Consider the following 19619-nt stretch of genomic DNA (forward strand, 5'->3'; position numbering starts at 1 on the left):
CAATAAATGTATATTATTCATACAGTCAAAGATATAGACCGCATCACAATAATAACTGTTTATCTGCATAACTGTGGGGAAGAAAACCACTGCGTCACGTACATATAATCAAACAGTGCTGAGCAAACTCTGCCTTCAATGATTAGCTAAAAGCTGACTAAAACAGTATCAGGTTCATCAGTATCAGGTTAAGTGTAGCCTACACTTTATTAAGAATATTTTCACCACTTAACCTTGCTGTAAGACAGCCCTTTATGACAGGGATTTGATTTCTTATATCACCGTTATGATCAATCTACTGCTGCCTTCATCAGCTGTTGTGGAAGGTTAAAAGGAGCAAATATTAAAATATAGTGTACACTAAACTGCTAATGGTTTCTTTAAGTGGTTAAAATATGTTTTGCTGCGGCCCTGTCCACAGCAGGACATCGCTTAGCTTTTGTGTCAGTGTCAAGGGACTGTACTTTATTTATCAGAGGAGGGGGGGTAGCTGGGGTGTGACTTTATTTAAAACAAATATTACCATTTTAATTTGTATGTCCCTTACCTAAGCCAAAATCAAAAACACAAGTCCATCCTCAGTGCTTACATTTAAAAAATGGATGTGTAGTCCTATTTTAGTTGTACTTACATGTTAACTTGTATTTAAAAATCCAGTTTTAGTTGCACTGACACAGTAATTCCACTCCACATGCTGTATGATGCAGAGAGCAGCAGAACCTGGCGTTCAGGATAACACTAGCTTGTGTATGAGCAAGGAGGATGTAATCAACCAGAGGCAGTAAGTCACAGTCAGCACCAAGACAGCAGGATATAGCGGGGCAGGTGCAACAAGGCTGAGGGGGTGTAGGTCTGGGCAGAGGGCAGCTTTTATGAGGCAGAAAGAAGAGAAAATGGGAAGTTGATCAAATACATGTTTAGTCAGGGAGACAGCCAGGTGTGCTACAGCAGTGTTTGAGGCAGAGCAGGACTGGTGGTAGAGCCGGAGGAGTGTAGAGCGACAGAAACTCAGCTGGAGGAAACTGTGGGGGAGGGGGAGAGCTGCAATCATTGTGCATGTGGCCAGTTGAGTTACCTCTGTAAAATCTTTTTTTTTTTTTTTATTTTTTTTATCCTGGGCCTGGGTCGTTGTGTTTTCGTCTTTCAACACAATTTTATAACGTTTATAGTGCACTCATAGGAATGAACGGGGCCCTGCCTCCATGGCTTTATTCAGACATCACTATAATACATCGGTGGGATATACTGAATAGTCTATGGAGGAGCCACACTGCTGTGGTCGTGCTTGGCCATGGCCAACCGGTGATGGTCTCCTTCGCTTATGCTTGCTTCACTCTACACAACTGGTCCTGGGAGTCTGCTTGCTGACAGTTTTTGGGTTTGTGTTCAGCTAAAGGCTGAAGTCACTATAAGTAAGCACTATATATAGTGCCTAAAATAATGTGATAAACAATATTTTTGTAATTTTTAGATCATTTTATGCAACAGATAATGATAATAGCATAATAACGCACGTAAAGAGCAATGAATTTTTTTTTTAAGAATATTAAGACATTGGAGTTGAAATATATATTTTTAAAAACATCAAAGCCTGTTAATATATTTAATGTATATAAGAAAATACATATAAAAGTATAGCGTCCTTATAGGAGTAGCGCAAAGTTATTCTGTTTGAGACCGCATTAGACAAAACAAAACCAAGTAATGCCTCCCCGTGAACAAGGTACAAGGTAGATTTATTAGCCTTTTTTTTAAACCAAAGTTTAAAAAATGAAATTAAAATTTGTCCTTGATCCTGCTACATCTTTGGAGTTGAAGGATGAGTTGATTAAAATCACCAGCTGCTATGAAAATTCTGTCTGGTTGCTTGGGCATGTTGCTGCTGTTGGAGGCATACAATTCCTGCAGTGCAATATTTGATTTTGCTTCGGAATCTTGTGTCCTGTTGGCTCTAAACAAGGTCCACCAATCCGGTGCAGCAGTTTGATCTGGGATGTTAGGGGCTCTGTGAAGATGTGAGCAGAGCAGTCTCTGGTTTCCTGTATGTGAGTGAGCATCAACCACATCTCATCCACTTTATTCTCCTGCAACTGGACATTAGCCAGAAGAAGGCTTGGTAGAGGAATAGCTCTCAGTCCAAGTCGGGTCAGCCTCGCCCTGATGCCGGCTCTCATCCCTCTTTTTGTACAGCACTTTCTGTGTCATTTCTCTCCCTTGGTTGACTGGCCGCTCGGCGTATGCTGTCAGTGGGGATCCTCTGCTGCATGCAGTCCAAAGCTTAAACAACTTTTCCCAATGTTGATAAGTGCTTGTCTATCTTAGAAAAGTTGTGCCTCAGTAGAGGGGGGCATGGAGTCGAAAAAATAGAAAAATATACCAAAAAAGTAGCAAGGATTTGAGGAGCTACTGGTGGCTACCGGGGGATGGACGGCCAGTGAGTTGGGCGGTGTGCTGGTGGATTTACAGATTTAAAGTGCCAGGGTTTGGCAAGCTAATAACTACTGGGACTGTGACTTTTCCACTCCAAAAGTTCAGTTGTAGACTACCACTAATCTAATGTTAGGCTGAGTCTTCTTAAAATTGTGTTTTATTTTTCTTTGAACTCACACAAGTAGGCAAGTAGTAGATATTATCTGGATCAAGACACTTGAATTGACAAGTGTAAATGTGTACCAACTCTGAGAGGATTGAGCTTGTAGATGTCCTCGTCAAAATTAGAGATTAGTGACTTTAGAAAGATCAGAACAAAAACAAAAGTGTTACTTTGAGCTTTTTGCGATGGAGCTTTTTGGTGGGAAGTTCTAATCAATTCTTGGTATCCATTCTCTATTGCTTGTTTGAGTTTTTATTTTACAAAGGAGATGCAGATAAAAATCTGTGCCATTCTCATGATCTCCCTGGGTACCCTTCCTCCTGTTGATAACACTTTGTTTTTCCTAATCTTTGTTGCAGTGAGGAGTCTGATGACAAGCTCTCTAAACCCAAAAATGATTCAGCAGGTAAGTCTATTGTATGATTTACATGAGAAGTTTCCCTCAAGCACCACAGCTGGAATTTGATTAATGGAACATTGGAGAGGCAGCTCACTGACTTCTCTTTGCATTGCTGCTGCAGATGACTTTGGCAGCGATGAGGAAGACAATGACTTCGGAGAGGAGGAGGATGAAGACGGAGGAAGCGACTATGAAGAAAAAAAAGGCAAAAAGGGAAAGAAAGCCAAGGTGGAGAAGCCCAGTAAGAGGGGGCCCAAGAGAAAACGGGCTGCAGGTAAACACCCAGTTTGTTTTCTACATATTGACGTGATCTTTCAAACAAAGGAGGTGAAAAGCTATTTTTGAATTTATAGAGCGTATGCTGCTTTCTATCTCTGTCTTGCTTTTAAACATGGCACGTGAGATGTCGTGTGCTGTATGTCATGTTCATAAACATGTTTATAGGAATTCATCAAATCCAACACTTGATTAAAATATGACACAACGGCAACACAATGTAAGTCAAATATTTTACTATATATATTATATTTTAATTAAAATTGTTTTTTAAAGCAGAATAACAAGCAAATACATTTAATACTGTTAATACAACACAGTTTATATCTTTGTATATGTGAAATTTTTTTGTCAAATAAACACATTAACAAAGTTCTGTTTGCCCTAACTAATGAGAAAAAGATCAAATGTAAAGGTGACATCCCAATTAAGACTGTAAAAAAAAAAAAACCTGGCTCTATGGGCTGGGCTAATTCATCAACATCATTTCCATGTTTCAGCTAACGTTATTAATTGGCAGGTTTATATTTTCTGTGTACTTTAATGGCCATGAAAAAAACGGCTTCAACTCATGTTACTGACCGCTGTTATAGTGCGTGATGGCTGATAGAGTCTGTGAACAGTTTCAGTTACTTTCCTTGCCCCTAACTGATGCAAAAATACATTTGCCAGGATCATCTAAACTGCATATTACTCGAGTGATGAAATAATGCCATGTCAGAACCATTTTAAGTTTAAAGTCAAGTACTTAAGAATAGATACTGCTTATCAAGCTCAGGGGCAGTTCTGCTTTGGTATATAAAGTGATCAAACTAATCTCTGTGATGCAGGAATGCTTTTGAGTTTGAGGTCCAATATTTTCTGATCAAATAACTGACAAATAGGGTATGATAATAATAATAATTATTGTTATTATAATAACACAGCAGTGTGGAGATTGGACTGATTTTAAAATATTGCTTTTATCATTGTTTTTAAGAGAAGATGAACTAAAAAATTTTTGATACTTTTTTCGGGTTAAATTAATTGTTTTATTAAACAAGCAATATATGATCAATATGATATATATCATATTGATATATATATATATATATATATATATATATATTATATATGATCTTTAGAATAATCAATAAATTAGTTGTTATATTAGTTGACTAATTGAAAGAATAATCGCGAAATGTTTTGGAATAAGTATCGATAGGTGCAGCCCTACCTGGCCAATGGTTAACAACCCGTTGCCAATACAAAAAAAGAATCAAAAAATGTTCTGCCATGTCAGTGCTTATCATTACAGAAAACTATGAAGGGTTTGGACAAACTTTATATATATTAGATATGACTGAATCTAATAAAAGATGTCAAATTCAGTTGTTTTAACTTTGGCTTTATTTGCAGCTGGATGAGTTATTGTAGCTGTGAGATCCACTGATCCAGGAGGTCTCTGAAGGCCAGACAGAAAAGCAGCTGTAGTATTGATGCCGTATTGATCTTTAGACATGTGAAGATCTAAAATAACTAGTGCTGGGTGGTAGACAGGCAGCGCTGCATGGTGCCTCTTAGATGTGCTCTGAGTGTATTCATCCCACATTCCAGCTGATAGTTCATGGTTTACCTGTTTGCCTCCAGCATATCTCAATACTGTGACGTTCTGCTCTGATTTATTATGGAGTCAAATGTATAATTGATGCGCCTGATAATGCCTGTTAATATCATCTCATCTTTTGTGATCAATTGATCAACTTGTCATCAGTGTTTTGCAGGCTAGATGTTGTGTTGATTTTTTGTGGCCGTTGTCAGCATTCAGCTCTGTGTTTCACATCTTGCATAAGAAGAGAATATACCCAGCTGAAACAAGACAGAGATGCATATCTTTAGTAGTTGCAGTGTGTATAGGTAGCTGTCTGGGGAAATTGAATGTTGTGCAGTTTCCTGATCAGATGAGTGAAAAAATAAATGTGATGTTAACTGTATCACTGAAGCTAAGCTTCTCCAGTTGTCTGCCCCTTCCCCATTAACTGTTGAACAGGGCTGGTGAGACAAATTTTACATACTTGAAGCAATAGAAGTTAACTCTTGAGTCTGTAATGTCATACACAACCCAGTGTTACTAACGTAAAATATCTCTGGAATGCTGCATGTAAAACAAATACTTTGCTTATTGTTTTTTGGCTAAAAGCTACCCACTGAGGTGTGATTGTATCCCTTTCAGAAGCTTTTAAATCCAGCCTTTAAGTGCTCTGTCTTTTTTCAAAATTTGAAACTGAATGTCTGCTGCATTCATCCATTTCTTGTGTTGAGAATAGAGTTGTTGTTGTGAGTCTTCCATTAGCCATCAATGATGACTTGATCTGGATTTGTTGACAAATCAGACGCTGTGCTCATGACTTATCGAACAATCAGAAACTGTGTTCCTAATTTAATGAACAATCAGAGGCTGTGTTCCTGACTTATCAACCAATCAGAGGCTGTGTTCCTGACCTATAAACTAATCAGAGGCTGTGTTCCTGACCTATAAACTAATCAGAGGCTGTGTTTCTGACCCATAAACTAATCAGAGGCTGTGTTCCTGACCTATAAACTAATCAGAGGCTGTGTTTCTGACCTATAAAACTAATCAGAGGCTGTGTTCCTGACCTATAAACTAATCAGAGGCTGTGTTTTGACCTATAAACTAATCAGAGGCTGTGTTCCTGACCTATAAAACTAATCAGAGGCTGTGTTCCTGACCTATAAACTAATCAGAGGCTGTGTTTCTGACCCATAAACTAATCAGAGGCTGTGTTCCTGACCTATAAACTAATCAGAGGCTGTGTTCCTGACTTATCAACTAATCAGAGGCTGTGTTCCTGACTTGTCAACCAATCAGAGGCTGTGTTCCTGACTTATCAACTAATCAGAGGCTGTGTTCCTAATTTAATGAACAGTCAGAGGCTGTGTTCCTGACTTATCAACCAATCAGAGGCTGTGTTCCTGACCTATAAACTAATCAGAGGCTGTGTTCCTGACCTACAAACTAATCAGAGGCTGTGTTCCTGACTTATCAACTAATCAGAGGCTGTGTTCCTGACTTATAAACTAATCAGAGGCTGTGTTTCTGACCTATAAACTAATCAGAGGCTGTGTTCCTGACCTATAAACTAATCAGAGGCTGTGTTCCTGACCTATAAACTAATCAGAGGCTGTGTTTCTGACCTATAAACTAATCAGAGGCTGTGTTCCTGACCTATAAACTAATCAGAGGCTGTGTTCCTGACTTATCAACCAATCAGAGGCTGTGTTCCTGACTTATCAACCAATCAGAGGCTGTGTTCCTAATTTAATGAACAGTCAGAGGCTGTGTTCCTGACTTATCAACCAATCAGAGGCTGTGTTCCTGACTTATCAACTAATCAGAGGCTGTGTTCCTGACCTATAAACTAATCAGAGGCTGTGTTCCTGACCTATAAAACTAATCAGAGGCTGTGTTTCTGACCTATAAACTAATCAGAGGCTGTGTTCCTGACCTATAAACTAATCAGAGGCTGTGTTCCTGACTTATCAACCAATCAGAGGCTGTGTTCCTGACTTATCAACTAATCAGAGGCTGTGTTCCTAATTTAATGAACAGTCAGAGGCTGTGTTCCTGACTTATCAACCAATCAGAGGCTGTGTTCCTGACTTATCAACTAATCAGAGGCTGTGTTCCTGACCTATAAACTAATCAGAGGCTGTGTTTCTGACCTATAAACTAATCAGAGGCTGTGTTCCTGACCTATAAACTAATCAGAGGCTGTGTTTCTGACCTATAAACTAATCAGAGGCTGTGTTTCTGACCCATAAACTAATCAGAGGCTGTGTTCCTGACCTATAAACTAATCAGAGGCTGTGTTCCTGACTTATCAACCAATCAGAGGCTGTGTTCCTGACCTATAAACTAATCAGAGGCTGTGTTCCTGAATCACTGACTAATCAGAGGCTGTGTTCCCGACTTAATGATTGTTACTTTGTGTGTTGTTTGCGTAGATGACAGCGATGATGACAGGGAAGTGAGTAGAAAGCGTACAGTGCGCCAGGCGGCCTCTAAGGCTGTGTCCAAACAGAGGGAGATCCTGCTGGGTGATGGAGGCAGCGAGGATGAGGAGCACGAAGACCAGGAGGAACCCTATATGGACCGTATGTACAACCCTACTGTACACTAATAGAGCAACATGTCTTTACCTGGAGGCCATACATGTACCATCAGCAGACTGTAACACATCAGAGCGGTGAAGGTCTGTGTTGTGTCTGTATGAAGCAGGACGACACTGTGAGCTACGTGGAGCTAATGTTTGCAGGTTCCTAAAGAAGATTAACTGAAGCCCTGAAATGTCTGTCACATTAATTTGATATGCTTTAGAGCAGTGGTCCCAACCTGTGGGTCAGGACCCCCAAGAGGTCCCTAAAAAATCTGAAGGGTCCCCAGATTATTTTAGGCATATGAAAGACAAACATATTTAGTAACACAATACACAACATTTCTTTTTTCACTTTTCTTTTGAAAAACTGCATACTGCTGTACAGCAACAACTATATGATCTCAGGTCTACATAATAAGCCTGCTGGTGAGCAGCTAAAAGCTGACAAAGCTGTACGAAAGCTCATAAAGCACAGCTCCATGACGACACTATTAACGCTCTATAGGAAATCCAGCCAGACACATAACAAACTTGCTTGATTTTATTTGAAATTACTCTTAACCCTTTAAAACCAGAGCAAATTGTTTGATTTCTTTTAAAAACATGAGAAGGCAGTTAGCCAGTAGAAGAAATTACCCCAAAATTAGCAAGAAATCAGTAAAAAGTACAAGAAAACTACCTGAAAACTTGTAAAAACAAGACAGACAAACAGACAAAACAACAAAAAAAACATAAGGAAAGGACCTGGAGAAAGTGTTTGAAAAAATTATAAAAATTCTAATGTTATAAAATTATAATTTTAAACTTGTAATTATGATGACTATAAGTAAAGTTTTTTCCCTAGCTTTTTTCTTTTTTCCCTGGAATTTTTCCCTAGCTTTTTTAAAATAATTGTCTAAATCTACAAATTTCTTGCAAATTGTGAAACATTTATCACCAATTTGCTTGCTGCCTTTTTCCCATGTCTTTGAAAGAAATCGCACAAATGTGCTCAGAGTTCAAAGTTTAAATGCTTGTGAAAGGTGTCTGAAAGCAGTGCAAGAAAAGTGATGATGCTCCAGGTGACAAAGGGTTAATTCTACCTGGCGCTTAAATTTCTGTAAACCTCTAGGCATTATGTATGTCAGTATATATATATATATATATATATATATATATATATATGTATGAGATATAAGATATAAGATAAATTAAGTAGCTACTGTCATATAATTAAGTTGAATACGGTTAAAATATTATTTTTATAATTAAATGAATCAAAGGGGGACCCATGATACTCTTATTTTGAAGGACATGGCTCATCTCATGCCTAAGTGTTGATGTATTTGCTGTGGACTTGAAGCTTCCGGTCAACAGTTGGATGTTAGCAGACAGTTAAACAGATACCGCGGCGCCTTTAACTGTGAGGATTTATTCACTGTGAGCAAACAGCTCTTCAGTAAATATTACTAATATTTGCAAAGCACAGTAGTGCTCCATGGTTGCAAAATGTGACATAATACTAAAGCCAAAAGCCCTGCTTTGTGTGTGTCTGTGAGAGGCAGAGCCGCAGGAGAAAGCGGGAGAATTAAAATGCCAGTGGCTTATAAAAATGACATGACAATTTATACTCCATGTTTGTAGTAAAGTCATTTTATATATGATGTGATGTATATGATGTTGCTTCCCTCGATGACCAAAACAAGATAATCAAGATAAAACAATTTTGAGCGGCATGATGAGTTTAACGAGGTTGCTCCCGTCATGGCTTTTATTTTGTAAATCAAGTGCACCCTTTCCTAGTGCTTGGCCCGTCCCCCAAAGTCCAAACAGAAGTGAGGAGAGCTGAGTGACAGTGAGGCTGCAGAGAGAGGAGCAGACAATATTACATGAAACACGACTGTGTGATGTGTCAACAGTTAAGGCTGGGTTTTTTTTAAAGATTTTTGGGGGCGCTTTTATTGCCTTTAATGGACAGGACAGTTTAGGCGTGAAAGGGGGAGAGAGAGGGGGCGACATGCAGCAAAGGGTCGAGGCCGGAATGGAACCGGCGGCCGCTGCAGCGAGGATACAACCTCTGTATATGGGGCGCCGCTCTATCCACTGAGCCACCACTCGCCCCAGTTGAAGCTGTTTGTCAGAGAATAAATGCTACGACTCCTCAAGACTTGAGGCACGTTCCCATGGCTAGCTCGCCAGCTGCTGATTAAAGTGACAGAGGTTAGCCCCGAACTTAGCAAGCTAAGTTAGCCTCCCACTGGAAACAGACCAGGCTACCTTAAGGTGGACTGTGAAGGTGGACCAGCTTTTCTCCCAGCTGCTTCTGAACAGATAATGGAGAAATGTCTGTTTGCCGAGTCTCTCCTGAGTGAGTTAAACAATCAATGATCCCAACTTAAAACTTATTTTGCTGTTATTGATACAGTAGCTGTTATGTATTGTTAAATTATATTAGCTGGGTTAGGTTTCATTATTATGTGAATGTGAACAAACCACAATAATGTGCAAGATGTGTTACAGTCGTGGCTGCACCACTAAGCTTTCATTGTTTTTCAGTTCACTTGTATTTAAAGTTAAAGGACATCCAGGGTTAAAAATAAACACCAGAGTTAATGTTCAATAACTGCATGATGTTCTGGAGGCCAGTGAGTGATTACGTTAAATAATCGTGATTTCACTATCAATCGAAATAGTGGGGATTATTATTTTTGCCATATTCGAGCAGCCCTGCCTCTGCTGTCAATCGTATGATTACAGCTGTTACAGGAAGTTGTAGTTAGTTCCTCAGCAGTGTCACAGTGCTTCAAACAGCTGGACAGCAGAACATCTGGGTTCTAAAGATCCCTGTGTGTCCCATTTGTGTGCAGCCGACGAGTCCGGCAGCGATGAGGACTTCATGGTGGAGGATGATGATGACAGTGACTATGGTCGCTCCAAGAAGAGAGGCAAGAAGGTGATTCGACGGGGACGGACGGACAAGAAGGAGAAGAAGAGCCCCAAGCCCCGACTAAAGGCCACAGGTGAGGCGTCAAATCAGACTTCACAGATAAAAACCCTGCAGCTGTCAGTCTGCTGCTATATTTTAGATGACCTTTGATTCTGTCAGAATCTCAGTTGTTTTCTTTATTCATATCATGTCAATCATTGAAGCCTAATAGCTTAGTTGTTCTGAATCATGACCTCCAGCAACGGATGAGGTCGCCTGTGAAAAATATGTGGTGCAAGCTAAGCAGTTACTCTGATGTGTCAGAGACATATTTAATCAACACGTCATTTATTCTGCCGCTCATCTCATTTTCATGTTTTCTCTCTGGGTTATGAACAATAATTAGGCTGCCACCAGACTGTTTCATCCCTCTCAGCACACAGACAGTACAGATCTCACTGAAATGTTTCCCTTATTATAAACTGAAGTTGACTGTTGAAAGTTGACTCAAATGAATACTAAAGAGATATGAACCAGATTCAAATGAGGAAAACACTATGCAGCTCCAAACTCAGTCACAGGAATAACAAACCAACACACACCTGATCAGTTTGCTTTAACTCACTTAAATCATTGAACATACATTTTTAAAAGCATACATTATTTCTGTACAGTTTCTCCTGATAGTGGTACTCTTTAAAATGAAAAATGTCAGATTTTGTGAAGAAAGCAACATTACTTGTTTATGACTAGAAACACAGTTAAGGACTTGCAACCTGACTGTGAACTTAAAAACAAAGACTTGAGACATTTGACTTGCAAAACAATCACTTGTTCCCTCCTCCAATATTCAGTAATGCGATATGAGATAATGCGACAGCAGGCATAAAGGGTATCCTGCTCAAGATCTGATGCTTACATTAATGTTTTGACGAGATGTTGATTGATATGAAGCTGCAGCCAGGATACAGTTCACTTTTTTAACATTAACAGTAAATTGAAAACTCTTTCCCTCAGTGGAAACAAAGCTTTGATTTACTTTCATGTCACAGATAAGACACAATTAATAGTGAAGACAAAGAAGTCAATGGCATTTAAAGTCTTCTGTGTAATCTCTGCTAGCTTGCTTGGGTAATTTACACAGTAATAAATTACAAAGGCATGTGCTAATGATGTTAGCATGTTGTATTTGTTGAGAGAATGAGTCTAGTATAAGGCAAGTACTCTGTGAACCATGTGAGTTGTAATGAGGCCATCTGTGTAATTATGGCTGAAATTGTCGCTATTAATCCATGTTTAGTGTGTGTTTTAGCTTTATTTTGAGTCAGTCAGACTTTACAGCACTTCACAGAAACCCACCAGTAGAGAGAGAGAGTTTTCACTACAGATTTGATCAAAGCTTGAGCAATATTTTTAAAATGTTGGTAAAACACAATTGTGCGAAGACTGTGTTTCCACTGAGTGATTTTCTGCCACTTCTGCTCTGGCAATAACATTCCAAGTAGCATCGTGATGGATGTTCAAAACATTAGCAGCTTTATTTCTATTGCAGCCACCACACTAGCCGTCATTATTTCCAATCCAAGGCCACGTAGGGGTGTGAAATATGGTAAGGCAAGCTCCTTATATGTGGGAGCGGCCACATATGAGGGACTTCTTATAGTCCACGATTTCACAGACGAATTGTGGATTCAAAACTTCCAGGTGATCCGCTCAACTTTTAAAGAGCTATGCAGTTTTCATTGCAGTTTTTTGTTATGGCTTAATTGAATTGCCTGAAATACCACTTCATGCGAGTATAAAAACTTTTTAGCGATTAATTATTTTTTTCGAAATTGACATCTTTCCATCAGGCCTATTTTATATTCGCAATTTGAGGGTTAATGGAAACCCACCTGCTGACTAGTGTTTTGGAGGTGTAACTGCAGAGTGACACATACACAACACTGCACAGTAGAAATGCTGAAGCACACATAACCTGAAACACCCGAGTATGTGTGTCTTTCACAGCACAGGCTCCATGCTGAGCTGCTGCAGGACTGTAAATCCCCTTCAAAGCTCACTAATTAATACATAATATCTTGTTTCTTCTGTGCACAGACATTGGCAATGTTAGTTTTAGAGAGTGTTTCATAGTGAAAATACTTTTTGACATGCAACAGCTTATCTGCCCAGCACTTGCGTGCAGCTTCTCCACTTGTTGCCTGGCAAAACAATTACGACACGACTCAGTGAATTCTACAGAAGCCCGAAGCGGCCATACATTCATACTTTTTTCCCTCTGTTTTCCCTGAGATAGCAGGATAATTTCTCAAGATCTCGAGATACCGAAAGTGTGTTTTCCTGAGATAATGACATTCATTTTAGATCTCAACTCAAAAATAATGTGATGACTAACAGACCTGCCCCCCCTTCACAGTGACCCCCAGTCCAATGAAAGGAAAGGGGAAGGGGCGCCCGAGCGCCAAGGCCCTGGAGAAGAGCTCACCCAAAGAGGAGGAAGAGGAGGAGCCCGAGAGCCCCCTGGAGGAAGAAGAGGAGGAGGTAGAGAAGAAAGAGACCTCCCCCGCCCCCAAGACGACAAAGGAGGCTGCAGGAGGAGAGGAGGAGGAAGAAGATGAAGAGGAGGAGGATGGCTCGGAAGAGGAGGCGCCCTCTGGAGAAGACTAGAAGATGGTACCCGCTGAAGCCCATCCTCCATGTCTCTTTCTCTGTCTCTTCTCAAACTTTTGTTTTCTTTTGTTGCTCTGCGTTAGAGGTTTTTTTTTTTTTGTTTGTTTTTTTGTTTCTTTTTTGTTTTTTGTTTCTTCTCCTGGCGGCCTGGCTCAATGGTTTGGACTTGGTGTGCATTTTCTTGTTTTGCTTCTCCCCTCTCTCAAACTAAGACATTGTGCTCATGTGATCATGTGGTGTATGTGAGGAGTCCCAGCATTCAGCCTTACCCACCCTCCAGTCTGCATCATCCACGCTCTGCATTTTAGTGTGAAAATCCACTTTCTGCCTTTTAAAGAGCTCCGTCCTGAGTGAGAACAAACTGATTGACTTTGTTTTTGTGTGTTTCTTCCCCCTGGGGCTATCACGGACCTGACGTGACTGGCCACATACTTTTTCTACTTAACTGATATGTGCTGTTACTGGGAGCGTTGTTTAGTATCAGTTGGTAAAGCGCTGTATTTACAAAGCGACGCTGAGTCAACATGCGCAGGGCTGAGGCCCTCACCCTCTCTTTGGTACTTAGTGCTTTTAAACAGCGTGTTTTAACAGGGCAGCGATAGTTAGTGAGTTGTTTTAAAATTCTTCAGACTGTCCTTTGAGTTAAAGCTGCAGTCAGTGATTCTCATCACTACACACTTTATGTTAAACCGGGAATATATCCTCAAGTTCCACGAGCTGTCTGTTGGTGTGAGAGCTGAAAGAAGTCCAGTATTCACACACAGCCCTGCTATAACACTACTCCAGCCAATCAGCAGCAGAGGACGGAGGACACGCCTCCCTCTGGGTGTAAACAGAGTGGGAGGAGAGGAACCATTAATGTGGCACATGACAGGAGCAGTGTATTTGTTTGGATGTTGAATTCAGATATTCAGTCTTTCTTCAGAATTGCTGACTCCACCTTTGAAGCAGTTTATTTTAATTTAAAGCTCCAGTGTGTGAGATTTAGGGGCATTTATTGTCAGAAATGGAAAATCATTTGATAAGTCTGTTTTCTTTCATGTATAATCAGCTGAAAATAGCAATGAATGTGTTCTCTTTACCTTAGAGTGGGCCGTTTGTATCTACATAGGGAGCAGGTCCTCCTTTATGGAGATTGCCATGTTTCTACAGTAGCCCAGAACAGACAAACCAAACCCTGGTGACAAATAGGGACATTTGTGTTTTTGCATCGGCCACTGTAGTAAGAAGCCCGACTACAATGACCAGCCCTGGAGTTCCACTGTTTGTAACGTGAAAGTGCTTCAGTGTTTTTACTGGTTTAAATCACTTGGTCTGTTTGTTTTAGAGAAGAGGAGACCTCTGTGGATAATTCAGCTTCCAGTGAAAACCTCCTGAGCGTCTGGATCTTACGTTGTCGGAGAAAAAAGGTGACTTCACATGTTAAACTACGTCAGAAAAACATGGATCTTAGAGTTAAAACTGCATTATTTGGTGTTAGATCGGTTTAAATCACCAGGTGCGTTTGTTTTTGAGAGAAAGAGACCTCTGCAGACAATTCGTCTCACTGTAAAAACCTCCTGAATGTCTGGATCAGAGAAAGGTGAGCACACATTAAGTTGTGAGAGAAAAGGGCTGAGCATGTTTTGGGCAGCAGCCCGTCACCGATATGCCAAACCAAGGCAGATGTTGACTGATTTTGTGTCATGAAAGTGCTTTATTCGTTGTTTCTAGCTGTTTGAATGGTCTGGTTTGTTTGTTTTGGAGAGGAGGAGACCTCTGTGGATAATTCAGCTCCCGATAAAAAACACCTGAATAATGAAAATGAAGCAGTTCTAGCTGGGACAAGTTTTAGATGCTTGTAATCTGCAAATCACCGTGAGACTCCACAAAATCCCCCTTAATTTTACACACAACACCTTCAATGTTTTAACACACACACACTGTGCTTGTGCCGGTGCCCTGATTTTTTGCCGTGTGGCTGTTGCTTCGTACATCAGTTTGAACTGTTAGCGGTGTGTTCTGCAGAATGCCAGACTGCCACGGTCACACCTCAGCCAGCATGTGTGTGTTTTTATGTATTTGTTCTGTTGTATGCTTGTTGGGGTACTTCCTGTACGAGGGTCTGGCTTCTCTCTCTGCAGCCCGTCTGCTGCCTCTGTTAAACGGTTTCTATTGTGTGTTGGGCTTTCTAACACACACCACGCTACGTGAAGCAACCCCGCCCCGTTCAGTACACATGACCCCGCCCTCCGCATGGCTGCAACCGCTTCTCAGCTTTCAACCCCTTGTGCCAGGCACCCCTAAATCTTTTTGTTTTGTTTTTGTTTTTAAGAAATGCAAGAAGAGATGTTTCCTTTTTTCTTTTGGAAGTTAAAAGAAAATGAATGTTGTTTTTTCTCCTGTTGGTTCATTGTTCTAATTCTCTATTCAGATTTTTTTTGTAATGTTTGTTTTTTAAGAAAAGAAATAAAATGTATCTTGATTTTAAAGAAAAAAAGTTGACCCTATCCAATCTGTTCTGCCCGATGGTTACACCAGCCATCTTCCCTTCTATTTACTCCTGTCCTCCCACCCCCCACCCCCCCCCAGTCCCATCAGCTTAATGGTTACTGTTGGTATCCATTTCTTCTCAGAGCGTTTTGTCCACCCATTAGTATTTCACTGGCAGACACATTTTTGGATTCAGAATTCTACAGCACTGAGGCTCTGAAAAAAGATTGCGATGAAGCGGGCAGCTCAGTGTATATCCGGCATTTGTTTGTCTATTAATGCCTTAATTTCCATTGAGTTGAGTTTCAGAAGTGGCTCTAATAATGTTGTTGGAGGCCTGAGAATGTAATATGTCCTCATGTTTTAGGTCAAATTAGGCTTAGAACAAGTCAACAATCTGTATGATCAGCAGACCATCCAAAGCCATAAACGATCTCAAAACTAGTGACTCAGAGATCAGGTGCAGCACTTGTGAGATTGTCCTTTTTTCAATAAGTAGTGTTTTGATGTCAAAGCAAAAAAAAGCAAAAAAAAAGAGAAAAAGCTGCTATTGTGATCTTGGGAACGTAAATGTATTATTAGGCAGGAGAAATTAGGATCGGTCCCAAGGCTGCAATAGAATCAGTCCTGGACGTGTACAGGACACACTGGAACCTGGTCCTGGTTCAGAAGCACATTCAATAGTTTTACAACTGTCCTTAGCAGGTTAGTGTGTTTTTCTACGTACAGGTCCTGAATTGGCACCCAATCCTTCCAGTCATTTTAAGGCGATTGGACATGACGAAGGAAGTCAAAGCGATCTGAAGCTCAGAGCTGTCAGCAGTAGGAGCAGATTCTGTCCTGTAGTTCACAGCGCTGAGGGCTCATCATCCCACAGGAGGCACATGGCAGAAGGCTGTGAATTTCTCCTCTTTCATCCATTCTGAGATTTCTTCTGTTGTAATGTTTTTGATGTTTTTTTTCTATCTTCCTTCAGTTGTACTGGCAATGTTAATGTAAGCCAAGTTGTGATTCCTACAGGAGACCAAGTGGAGAAGCTTTTGTCAGTGGGGGGGGCTGAACTGTTGAATCTTTTGCATGTTGTGGAAAAAGTGCGAAGCGATGATGATGACGATGACGATGCTGGCTATGGCAATATTGTGGTCTTACAAAAAAAGTATTAACAACGACGATGTTGATAATGTTTTGGTTTCCCAGCTTCTAATAAAGGCAACCTACTTTTTATAAGGATTTAACTACTTGTTTTGTGACGTTGAGCTCTGTGTAATATGGCTTTGGTTTTCTTTTGATCTGCAATATTCTGTGTGTGCCACTCAGTGGCGTTGTGTGCATCTACAGCATGCTGTGTTCACATGCAGAATTCTGATCTGCACACACTGCTGACATTTTACAGCCGTTTAGTACCAATGCAGCTCTGTGATCCGTTAGAGGAATGTTTTAGGTAACAAAAACAGCAAAACAATCACCTCATATATATATATATATATATATATATATATATATATATATATATATATATCATTTTGGCGATTTGTTATTTAGAACTAATGGACCTGCAAATCTGCTGGCTTCAGCAGGAGATCCAAATAAATAATGGAAATGATAAGATATCCTGTAAAAAGCATAGACTGTATATAAAGATGGACAACACCCCTGTTTACCCCAACTATGCTGAAGAGAAGTTAAATATCTGAGATATGGATGCTGCATCTTGTGAGGGTGATGTCATTGAGAGCCGGAGCTTGCACGGTAGCAATATCCATGGTGGGAGAGTTCCTGCCAAAACACCCGTCCGACTAATCGTGAGCCGCTCCATTGAATGCAAGCGCACGCGTTGGCTATCACAGCTGTCAAACATGGCGGAAAAGCCCCCTTTTGTATAATTGAACAACTAACAAACACTTGAACAAACATCAGGGTGATGAGAGCTACCTTCAGTGACAGAAACCATCTTTGGGAAAAATGTATTTGGCGTGTGCTTTGGGTTTTTAGTTCGGTCCATTCACTAACATGGAGGGGTGGGCTTTAAGTCCTATACTGCAGTCAGACACTGAAGATTGAAAACTATTGGGGAGCTGTCATTTTGTCTATCTTTATATACAGTCTGTGGCAAAAAGAAATTGTTTTATCTTAAGAACGTTTGTGTCGAAAAATGGAAATTTTGAAACCATTCAACTTGTCTTTTTAAATTCAGTCTCCTTGAACATTTAAAGCCTAACTGACGCGAACTTTTGAAACTGAAAACAAATAGTTTCTTATAACAGTGAAGAAAGAAAGACAAATATAAAAGTAAAGTTAGGTGAAAAGCTTTGTATAAAGCCTTTTGTTGTTGTCACTTGAGTCAGCGTCACTTGAGTTAGGATCCGAAGAGTCAACCAAATCGGCAGCATTACATTTCTGTAAATCATTTCTTCATTACATTTGTATGTTATTATGTAGCAACCATGTAGTTAATGTGGTAAGGCCCAAAAATCACTTGGCTGTGGTTAGAAGAAGTTTAGGTTTTGGCCCAAAATACTTGGTTTTGGGGGCACAAGAAGTTGCAAATAACCCCATGTTTGTTCCCTAAAAACCAGCTGGAGACATAGCGGTGACTTGCTAAAAAACAACCAGTTTCGAGGCATCTTTCCAAAAATGTTGATATGATTTGTATAACATGCAAATGTAACATAATCACATTTTGCAGAAATGTACAGTGCAAACATTTTCTCCTGGCACTTGACCGGGCTGAAAATCACAAGTTTGATAAGTAAAAAAATCTGGAGGGTGAGTCAGAGAGGAGTAACAGACCTCTGTAGTCCTAACCTCTAACAGAACTGTCAGCGGCCAAGTTGCATTGTGGGTAATGTAGGTACCAGATCAAGGAATAAGATTGCGTTCAATAAGAAACACAGTTTCTCTGGTTCTCTATTGACTTGGATCCTTTTTTTACTGTCCACCATGAGTCCAGCAATGTGACAGCAGTGCAGTGTTAAAGGATCATTTGTGCTTGAGGACTGTGGTTAAGTAAGTAAGAGTACCAATATCACACTCTGAAAGTACTCTGTTACAAGTAAAAGTCCTGCACTGAAAATGTTTCTCAAGTAAAAGTAAGTAAGTATGATCAGAAAAATGTACTCTAAGTATTAAGAGTAAAAATGGCAGAGGGGCAAAATAAAACACCGCCCAAAAAATCTCAAATTGTTTGAAAAAACAAAGAAAAGAAAAAGATTTAAATGTTCGTCAAAATAGTTGGCAATTCATTTTCTATCAGCTGGCTTATTGATTAATCAGCTAATTGTTTTATCTGTACCTGTATAAATGGTTTAATCATTTAATTTGTAAATAAAACAAAACTAAACACATTTAATAAACTCTTCTCATGTTTATGGTTCTTATGGCGCGCTTTAATATAAAAAAAATCTTAATTTAATGTGATTTTCTAATTTCATTTAGTTAAGTTTTTAACCAACATTAGTCCTAATCAGAAATATTACTTTGAATGCCAGGTTTTTGTCATAATGCCATCATGTTTTTAGATTAAAAAAAAAAACACTCAAAAATTGAATTATTTTCTATATACTACAATTTATTTATTTACTTTTTTAATGATCACAGCCTGGGATATGTAAGCAGCAACATTGATTGTGACAGTGCACTTTCACAAACCCCTATATTGACAAATGATGTCTTCAAGGTCCATTGGAAATTTGAAAACCAAACAATTTCTTTTTTTTTTTTTTTTTTTTTACAGTTTCTGGCTGTAATAAATGTTTTCCTTTTTGATGATTTTCTTTAAGAATCACACACATATAATTTAAAAAAAAAAACACTCAAAAATTATATACTAATATATATATATAATATATATATATATATATATATATATAAAGAAAACAAGCTTGCTGTCTTTGAAAATAATCAGTAAAATCCTATCATTTACACTTGCATTATTTGCATCTTCTTGTGCCCCCAAAACCACAAGTCCCTTCCCGATGCTTAAAAAATTATTTGACATGCCCTCTTTTTGCACCACCCCCTCCCCGCTGACAAATGATGACAGTCCCTAACTAATATTTAAATATTCTGTCCAAATCTTGCTCTTAATTCATTATTTTTTAAATATTATATATTTTCAAAAGCAATTTTATACTCTGGAGACCT

The 19619-nt window shown here is 39.4% G+C and overlaps 1 protein-coding gene across 1 annotated transcript in view; it reads left to right on the forward strand.

Moving 5' to 3' along the window:
- nucks1a (nuclear casein kinase and cyclin-dependent kinase substrate 1a) overlaps positions 1 to 15483 on the forward strand; it is a 28134-nt gene extending 12651 nt beyond the window's left edge. Inside the window, exons 4-8 of the mRNA XM_042498281.1 lie at positions 2953 to 2999; positions 3115 to 3267; positions 7275 to 7424; positions 10273 to 10425; positions 12751 to 15483. Coding sequence (XP_042354215.1) covers positions 2953 to 2999; positions 3115 to 3267; positions 7275 to 7424; positions 10273 to 10425; positions 12751 to 13001 — 754 coding nt within the window. The 3' untranslated portion in view covers positions 13002 to 15483. The remainder of the gene's footprint in view (positions 1 to 2952; positions 3000 to 3114; positions 3268 to 7274; positions 7425 to 10272; positions 10426 to 12750) is intronic.
- Positions 15484 to 19619: the final 4136 nt, after the last annotated feature.

Source organism: Plectropomus leopardus, chromosome 2, assembly GCF_008729295.1.
Source record: "Plectropomus leopardus isolate mb chromosome 2, YSFRI_Pleo_2.0, whole genome shotgun sequence".
Taxonomy (NCBI): domain Eukaryota; kingdom Metazoa; phylum Chordata; class Actinopteri; order Perciformes; family Serranidae; genus Plectropomus; species Plectropomus leopardus.